Source organism: Ips typographus, linkage group LG3 (assembly GCF_016097725.1).
Source record: "Ips typographus isolate SLU linkage group LG3, UJ_Ityp_2.0, whole genome shotgun sequence".
Lineage (NCBI taxonomy): Eukaryota > Metazoa > Arthropoda > Insecta > Coleoptera > Curculionidae > Ips > Ips typographus.
The window spans coordinates 7,998,077-8,008,273 of record NC_138424.1 but is presented as its reverse complement, the minus strand read 5'-3'; the positions used below and the strand labels follow the sequence as shown (position 1 = coordinate 8,008,273).

Genomic DNA, 10,197 nt, shown 5'->3' with positions numbered 1-10,197 from the left:
GTCTTGGCTATCTTAACTCGATACCCCAATAGGAAACCATTTTAAATGAAAGAATAAGCGTTATGGAACCCTTCCACAAAATTTATTTGAACAACTAGAAATTAACATTTTTTATAAATATATTATAAATTTGCTCTTAATCTTACAGTAACGTAAAAATATAGTTTTTTTTTCTATAAAAAAGTGACTCATATAAAACCTACTTATTACAGTTTTTATAATAGAATTTTAAAAGCTAAAACGTCAACACTATGAAGTGTTAATACAGGATGATACACCACGCAAACTACAGATATGAATGATGAAATTTGTAAATAAGTATACAGATTAACATAGGAAACTAACAGAGATCTTAAAAGTGGAATTTATAGTGTTCAATGTCGTAACATCCTGTATTGAATGGGGATTTTCTTAACTAAAAACAAGTTTAAAAATAGTTTACATTAATACAGGTAAAAGTATCTAAATATACTGGCCCGGTTACTGGCAATTGTTTTTTCTTCTACTATTTACATATTGTTATACGAAGCACCCTTATTATTAATTGAATTCGTTTCAAATATTATAATTTACATAGAATAATTGCACTTTAGCTTACAATTTTATCACATATTTAATTATTTACAAAAAAACAAAATGGAAGACTTTGATGATTGTTGTTTTTGCTTTTCAATTTGACTCCCTTAACAATACGCTACTACAAGCTAAACTGATTTTAAAGTTAAACTAATAGTACAATTTTTACAACGTATGTTTCACATCTCTACTGGCACCGTGTTCCGACATCTTAAAAGTAATTTACATTAACGATAATTAACTAGGAATGTTCACGAAATCAATGTAATTTTACAATTTCTAATCCAATGATTAAACTAGTAATTTTTACAAAAAAAAAGCGGAATCTTCCACGTACATGAACTGGAGGAATTTGAGAAAACACTCATCAACATACACATCATCCGGCACGGATCGTGATTTATCTGAACATTTGGAATCAAGTTAAAAACAGGACGATACGAATCGAACGCGAGACACACACGAGCTACCGCACACGGGATTGAAGTGCCTCCGTTTTTTAAACAGCACACAAAACCGTGATTTTCCCTTTGGAGACCAAAAAAATCGCAGTCACGATCCGTCCGACCGATAACGCAGGAATAAATCACTCTATCGAACGTGTCGGTTTAGCATCGGGAGCGCACCTGATCATCTTGATATCCTTCGCATCAGGTGCGGTTCTCATTCTTCCCTTAAAAACTTATGACAAGCGAAACGTCTTTTAAGTCTCGTGATACTTGGTAGTCATGCAAGCAAGAAGTTATGCAGATGTGGAAGAAGGAAAATAAGAAAAAGAAAAAAAAGTTTATAAAGTTTGATAGATCTCTGGAAAAGAGATACTTTTTTGAAATTATGAATAATTATTTTAGACTTTTTCTACATTTAAAATACACATTTTTCCAGTTATGACCTCATAAAGAATATTCAAAATTTTAAAGGAAATCAATCTTAAAAAGAGAGAACCATTATCAAACAAATCAAGGGGTTAGATAAGGATGAAGAGAAACTTTGCAAATGTCAGTCAGTAGCACGTCATGTGATCTGACAGTTGATCCTAACATATTGATCATTCATTATAGTCTCATTGGATGAAGTGGTTCACCGCCCTCTATACTAGAAAACCTAAATTCCACCTTTAAATAGCTGAGTATACGGTTTTCGTTTTATACACAAACGCAGATGCAGTGAAAAATATGTTTTTTTCTTAATATTCATTGTAGTGGATTTTAAGTTGGGAGTAAACAATCAAAGAAAGTTTCATCCTGATATGTACAGGGTGACACTTTTGTAGGGTATCTGACTTATTTTTAAAGATACGAGGTTGCGGTTTTCGCGACTGTGTGTTACGTTTTTGTGAAATTTAACATGGCCTCAGCAGAATGGTCATAATCCATTTCATTCGTAAGATACACCCTGCACATCTTTTAAACAATTAAAATTGTCTTTTTAAAAACATTTCTTGATATATCATCTATATCACTATTGAGAAGTTTTGCAAACCAGCTAGTATGAGGGGCTGAACTCCCAATCTCAAGCTTTAGTATTTTCTTTACTGAAATATTTTCAAGAAGAAAAAAGCAATGGGGGGCCCTCTTATTTGATTTCTCGTTAGTGCAGAAGGTAGGTACACTTAAATAAAATATAAGAAGTGTAATATTAAAGGTCGTTTTGCTTTTTTGTTACAGAGAGTGGTTGCAGCATTAAATATAAGTGTAACTACCATCACCAGAGTGCAAAAACGCTTTGATAATAACAATAATGTTCTGAAATCTCTCGGAAACAATGACCCAGACAAAAAACCAAAACTTCTAATTTGCCTGAAAGAGTAAATGTGATATTCGTGACACTATCTATCAGGGTGCGTATTCTTGAAACAAGGGAAATGAATTATCAAGAGACCTATAGAATGTGACAGGAACCGCCATTGTCAGCATCTTCTGTCACATTCTATCAACACTTCTCTTGAGAATTCCATTCACTGCTTTCAAGAATAGGCCCCCAGATGTATTTTGAAAGTAATAAATCTCTCCTTATTAAACAGGATTCCTTAAAAATAATTATCTTTTTTTTGGAAAAGCTCATTACAGTGTCAACTTTAAATAATTTGTGTTGAAAGAGAAAAGCATAATTGACATAAGCAACTCTTCTTTGCATCGTTTATTGCCTGTACTAGGTTTCAGATACAAAAACGATGGAAACAGAAGGTTTTTAATTGAAAAATCAAATATTGCTTTACTACGGACGAAATTTCTAAGGAAGTCAATGGCATATTCCTTAAGTGGTACATCCAATCTAGTGTTTATGGATGAAACTTGGATTTTTTCAAAAGAAAACCCCCAGAAATCTTGGCTGGCAACCGGCAATAATCATATCGAATCTATCTAAAAGGTACGTTCACATTTTTAATTCGCCGTATCAGAGGAAAATTGTATAACCTTTGAACCGTCTTCTTTCGTGAGAAAAATTATAGGAATGTCACTTTTTTGATTCGTTTTTTTTTTTGTAAAGTTGTTAGAGAGCGTTACATTATTTTCAAATTCCAGATCAATAGTACTGACGTCCTTCACGTCAGTTGACTGATTGTCATTTACAATATGAGTTATCACTAACCAAACCAAAGTATCACATTATAAGATATCTCATTCTTTTCTAACTATCAACTTTAACGTAACCAGATGATTGTAGTTGATAAATGTAAATAAACACTAGGAAGAAACCGCGAATAAAAAACAAATTTAAAACTGTACAGAATTTTTAACTAACAGCTGAACGTCAATGTCGCTTCATGTGAAGCGACAAATGATCGGACCTACTAAACGACCTCTGACACAAGTTACAACTGAACGGTTTCTGGCCGGTGTGTTTCCTATAATGCCTGGTCAGCTCGTCCGACCTGGCAAACTTCCAAGTGCATCCCTCCCAGGAACATTGATATGGTTTCTCACCTGTATTGAAAATTTGACAATTTAATAATAAAACCCAATATGAAAATATAACAAAAAATACAATAAAAAAATTATACAAAGAGTCAATTTATGCATTGATCTTTGGTTTATTTATGTAAACAAAAACTATTATTTTCATTTTTAAAATGTGTCTAAAACAGTCGAACTAGAAATTCAATCCAATTCACTAAGACAATCTACAGGGTGGTCCAGTTTTAAATGTCAATAATTCACCAATCGATAGCCCATCAAAAAATAAGTTGACATGCATTATGGCATTTTCCTGAAGAACGCTTCCTAAGGAAGACACAGACCTCCAAAATTCAAATTGAAATGGCATGTTTAAGGCTATGGACTATGTAAACATAGTTTTTTAATTCTGCTATGTCAAAAACTTGGTGAAGATAACCCTAAAACGCGATTTACGCGAAAAGTTAGTCTTCAAGTCAATGTTCATGAATCTAATGTCAATATCCTGTATTTAAGACTATTTTCAATACTAAAATATTGAAATGTATTTTCAAATTATGAAAACTTACTTCAAATGCAAAATTTAAGCTTCTGATGTCACTTTTCATTGGTTCAGAGTCACTTTTTGGTTCAGAGCCACTATTCTAGATAAAGTAGTTTTTCATGCTACAAGTCAATTTTCCCTACTAAAGTTTTTCAACTTATCTGAGAACTATAACGACTGACTACAAAGACAGTTTTTAAGTTCTCAAGTTTAAGTTAAGTTTTTAAAGTCTCTCAAGTCAATTTTCACAGTTTTCAAGTCAATTGTGAAGGCTAAAGTCTTTCAATTTGTCTGAAAACTCTGAAAACTGGTTACAAAGACAATTTTTAAGCCTCTCAAGTCAATTTTCACCGTTTCAAAGTAAATTCCCAGGTTTCTAAGTCAATTCTCAAAACTAAAGTCTTTCAATTTGTCTGAAACTATGAAAACTGGCTACAAAAAATTTTTTAAGCTTCTTAAGTCAATTTTCACCGTTTTCAAGACAATTTTTAAGTTGGGTTGAGTTGGTTTTGGGTCTTTGAACGTAATAACTCAAAGTTTCAAATCAGAATTTTATAAGAGATACTTACTTTGTCAAATTGAACAAGTAAAGTAAAAAAAATGAAATTTTTTGATTAAGGCAGAAAAATGAAAACCATCTTTCCACCACCACTGGACAGTTTTGACAAACGTCATTAACATCAGAATTAATTTCTTATAAATTTGTTCTAAATTTGATTAAAATTGCTCCAGCGGTCTGACAGTTATGACAAGAAACCGATTTTTTAAACTGAACATGTATGGACTGTATTTTCCTTAGGAAGCATTTTTCAGGAAAATGACATAATGTATGTTAACTTATTTTTTGATGGGCTATCGAATGGTGAATTATTGACATTTAAAACTGGACCACCCTGTATTTACAGATATTTACGATATTTACTGTATAGACAATCTATTATATTCATAAATAAATTTGTTAATAATTATGAAGCTTGTTAGAAGTTTTATTGACGCCATTTTTTTTATAAGGCTTTTTGTCTATTTAGTTGCTTAAAAACAAGTCGATTTGAGTGGATTTGTTCATTACTTCCGGTAAGTTTCCTTTCTTGAAAATGCTGCAGTTTTTCGGAACTGTACGCATTTAGGTCTGTGAACTATCCTCCAAATAACTTAAGACAGTAACTACAGGGTGGTCCAGTTTTAAATGTCAATAATTCACCAATCCATAGCCAATTAAAAAATAAGTTGACATTCATTATGTCATTTTCCTGAAAAGTGCTTCCTAAGGAATCCTAAGGAGTCCTTCAAATTTCTGTTTAAAAAATCGTTTTTTTGTCATAACTGTCAGACCGTTGGAGCAATATTGATCAAATTTGGAACAAGCACTTTATTACACGTTATTACGGTCAAACACCCAAAACTAACCCAACCCAACTTAAAAATTGTCTTGGAAACGGAAAATTCACTTAAGAAGTTTAAAAAATATTATTGTAGCCAGTTTTTATAGTTTCCAGACAAACTAAAAGACTTTAGTTTTGAAAATTGACTTTTCATGCAAATCGAGAGACTTTAATACTGAAAATTGACTTGTAGACATAAAAACTACTTTTTTAATAACTTGTTACTACAAATTCATACATTTAAACCTTAAAAATTGACTTAAACTAATGGAAAGTGACATCAGAAGCTTAAAATTTGCATTTGAAGTAAGTTTTCATAATTTGAAGACAAATTTCAATATTTTAGTCTTGAAAATAGTCTTAGATGCAGGACATTGACATTAGATTCATGAAAATTGCCTTGAAAACTAACTTTTCGTGCTTTTTACTTTGCTTTTCATTTTCTTCGAATTCTGGACTAATTTTAGTGCTTTAAAACTGCTTTCAGCTTGGAAATCGAGTTTCAAGACTATCTTCACCAAGTTATTGACATAGCAAACTTAAAAAACAATTTTTACATTCTTCATAGACTTAAAATGGCATTCCAAGCTTTGTCACTATTAAATCGACTTCTAGACACCTCAGTGCTAAAAATTCGGGTATTTCTTAATAAACTAGACGGTTTTTAGTGTAAACAACTAAAAACAGCCTTAAAGTTTTTAGTGCCTCAAATCGAGTTTCAAGACTATCTTTACAAAGTTTTTGACTTATCAGGCCTAAAAGCCAGTTTGTCCACTGACCATAACCTTGAAAAAGTTATTTCAAGCTTCTTCACTATTAAATTGACTTCTACATTCATAGGTGCAATAAATTGTAGCATCTCTAAGAAATTCAGACTGTTTTTAGTGCTTTTTAAGACTGAAAAATCGAGTTTAAGACTATTTCCAAAAGTCAAGTTTCTTCAGTAATAAAAGTAAAAAATGTTGGTACCAAATGCTACAATAATAGTCTTGAGAACTAATTTTTAGAAATACAATTGTCCGAAAATTTAATTTACTTCTAGACTTGTTGTCCAGTCCAGAAAATTGAGTTGTACACCAATTAAAGTCTTGAAAATATACTTTTGGACTCTCTTTAGTCCTAGTAAGGTCCGTTCTAGCATTAAAAGTCAACTTTTATACTATTTCTAGTAGTAAAAAATGAGTTTCATGCACAATACAATCTTTGTCTTGATTTCCGGACTTTTTTTAGTTCTTGAATGCCAGTTTCAGACACTCAACCAGGATCGCAGTCTGAGAAAGCGAATCATAAGACCATTCCTAGTAGTAAAAAAGTTTTTAGACTATTCAGTACAAATTTGGACCTTCACAAGTCTTGGATGTTCAGTTTTAAACTATAAAACGATTTTTTAAATTGAAATTTGGAGGACTGTGTCTTCCTTAGGAAACGTTTTTCAGAAAAATGACATAATGCAAGTCAACTTATTTTTTGATTAGCTATCAAATGGTGAATTATTGACACCTTAAACTGGACCACCCTGTATAACCTCAGTCGTGTCTACTGTAATTGACTGATTTAAAGTAAATTTCATTCTGTTTGCTACACTTGCCATAGGAGAAAATCCTCGGATTTATTTTAAAAGCTTCGTCACTCAGCTCTATCTTCGGACACACTCATAAGTTCTGCTTAATATTGCTCAATCCAGTCAGTTGTCAGTTTGAGAACTATCTGTACCGCTACTTTAAGAAAGAAGAGAAGTGTCCAGGCAATAAAATGATAGCGTCAACTAATCCTTTTTGACATTCAGTTTTTCTCTTTAAACAACTCTAACTAATTAATGACTTAATTTGTTAGTCATATGCTGAAATCACTTTTTTGGCTCAACTGTTTGTGATTGGTGAAACAAGCTGAAAGCTGCTTTTTCTTGACCAATCACAAACTAAGAAGGCAAAGTTCGTCCCTTACCTGTGTGCGTTCGTTTGTGCGCTTTCAAATGAGAGCTTTTGGTGTAGACTTTATGACATCCGGCCACGTCACACCGATGAATTTTCCGCCTTCGTATCGTCACCTCGGGCAGGGGCTTCGTGTCTTCGTAGATGTTGTTATTGTTGATGGGGATGTTGTTGTTACTCGAGCTCGATTTGCTCGGTGACGACAAGGTGGGAGTGATGGTGAGAGATCTGAAAAATACTCTTGGAATAGGTTGCACAAAACGAGTTTGAAAACCAAAAACTCACATGGAAGGATCTTTTATCCTTTGTAAGGCTAATAAGGCCGCTGTGGAAGTGAGAGATCTAGTGGGGTTGGCTGCTAATGCTAGACTAATATCCGGTGGAGTGATTGGAAATATTTTTGCAATATCTGTAACAATCAGAAAGTTCTTTTAATTCCTGCAAATCTCCTCAACACAATATCGAAACTATTACACCATTATTTGTAATCAACTACATTTATAGGTGCCTACGTATAATGTAATTTCAGAAACAACCATCCCCAAGGTTTTATCGTGTGCTATAAATCTTCTTTCACCCCCATAAGGATGTTTCTCTTGAGCAATGACCGATTTACCGCTGAAAATCCAAGGGAAAGGATTATTTACTTATCGAAAATCGCGATCGCTTAAAATAATTGAATCCTGCATCTCGGGATGTCGTGATCTAAATCGTTACTACGGTAAGAATTCAATTATCGACCTGCCACTCCGTTATTACCCAGGAAAGAAGGGTTTTATCTACATCATGTCAGTAGTAATTAAAATCGTATCAAGCCCAGAGTCATGTTTGTGACCGTCAAGGTTACGTGGGTGTAATTATTGTACTATGGTAAATTCACCCAGCCTTAAGCGTATTAATTTGAATACTGTACTTGAAATATATGGAAAAAAAACAGGCAGTCTGATAACGAGGCTTTAAAAATAGCCGCAAAGCGGCCAGCACAAGACGATTGCCCCACCACTATAGCGCTTTGGTACTAGTGGTACACTTGCCGGAGCTCATCTTCAAACGCGGCCTTGACAGGGTCCCCCCTTCGGTACCACCCGGGGGCCCGTTAGGTCGCGCTCACTTGCGGATATTGTTCGTGTCTATGATTAAATAAGCAGCGTTCAATTATACCAGGACCGATCACCATTCTTTCATACATTATGTTATCGACCTGTTTAGCTATTTTTTTGAAAATTTCCGTTAAATTACCATAATAAAAACTAGATTTTAAAAAATCTGCGTTAATTTTCTTAGCCAGTTTCATTGTCTGAGACACCCATTAGTAACCACCACAACAAACTGGTCATCAGCATACATTCCTCAACTTTCGGAGTGTAGTGTCCTTTCTGCTCGGAAAATAGACGACACACGGGGTCTCTTCAATCCCTGACACTTCTAACTCTGTCCTTCAGTATCAGCAAGATAATGAGCCCGTAGCTCCCTCTCTGTTTCAGTAACCATCCTACTCTCAAGATCCTTTAAAACACTCTGGAAATTTTTCTCAGTTTTATGCTCCCTATAAATACTCAACATCCCTATCTTCCAGTTTTCCCACATAAACCTCATATAAAGGACTCAATCATCCTCGCATTCGTTTCTTCTCTTCGACTTGCCTATCACATATTTTTTATTTATTCATTTCTCAGTTCCACATCATATCGTCCTTGTCATCACTGTTTTCTGTTTTCCCTATTATATTTCTCCCATTCATTTTCCTCATCCACCGCCACGTTACATCCTCTAACACTTGTTTGTCCCATTCAATAGCCTCTATATCATTCTTAAGATTCCTTAACCTTCCGTCTTCCCTCTCTTGGTCTGTTTCGATACTTCCTCAATATCTCTGTCTCTAAAATCTACCTTTCCTGGCTGTAACTAGATTTTTAAACTTTTTTCTTGTCTCATAGATATTCACATTCATTTATTCTCTCTCATTCTCTCCCCCCTGTTTTTCTGATTTTTTAAAATTGATTCATCTCTTTATTCATTTGGTTATCCCGCCATTCATTCTTATCACTTCCATTCAGTTTTGTTCACATAAACCATCTTGCATGTTTTCCTGCTAAAGTCTTGCGTTTTAAATCCCTTTTCAGTCATACTTCCTGTATAGATAACTAGCAAAAGTGACCAAACCTCCTCCAGAGGGCCTATTCTTGAAAGCAGGGAACGGAATTCTCAAGAGAAGTGTTGATAGAATGTGTCAGAAGAAGCTGACAATGGCGGGTTCCTGTTACATTCTACAGGTCTTTCTCTTGATAATTCTCTTCCCTCGTTTCAAGAATACTCACCCAGGTGTAAAGTCATCCCCGAAGGTGCACGTGCCAGACCTCAAAACGCTCAAAAAGCAGTTGCTGCAAGCGCTTTTGAACATTTCGCACTCTTCTCTGTTAGCATCTTGTGTAACTTAAAAGACAATGATGTTGCACACAACTATCATTTCTGGCATCCAGTTGACTATACTGGAACGAAGGTTTTGTTCTTTGGTTATCAAGCCCTATAGCCTCTCTGATGAGCCGTAATACGGCGAAACCGGAACGTTTGCGCGTTTTGGAACGCCATCTGTACTTTCTAACTCATAGAGTTGAGTACAGATGTCACCAGATGTTGCACACAACTATTAAAAGACAATCTTTTCTATAATCTGAAATTTGTTTCTTTGCTGTTTTTTTTTTCACCAATCACAAACTATAGTTGGAATTTTTGCCTTTCTTAAAAGACGTAATTTTTTAGCTTTCTATCTTTCAGAAATCTTTTAAGAAGAGTGAGACTTAGAATAGAAAATGTGAGTGATTAGCATGTAGCACTTCTTAGTACTCTAAATACTACCAGATCCCAAA

At 34.1% G+C, this 10,197-nt stretch overlaps 1 protein-coding gene across 5 annotated transcripts in view; it reads right to left on the bottom strand.

The window, feature by feature from the left end:
* Positions 1-60: 60 nt before the first annotated feature.
* The window catches only part of LOC145726803 (uncharacterized), an 85,587-nt gene continuing 75,450 nt past the window's right edge, over positions 61-10,197 (bottom strand). For all 5 annotated transcript variants that reach the window (XM_081976049.1, XM_081976051.1, XM_081976050.1 and 2 more), the window contains 3 exons: positions 7,616-7,739; positions 7,344-7,558; positions 61-3,503 (listed from right to left, as the gene is read on the bottom strand). In XM_081976049.1, the coding sequence (XP_081832175.1) occupies positions 3,331-3,503; positions 7,344-7,558; positions 7,616-7,739 (512 nt within the window). In that variant the 3' untranslated portion in view covers positions 61-3,330. The remainder of the gene's footprint in view (positions 3,504-7,343; positions 7,559-7,615; positions 7,740-10,197) is intronic.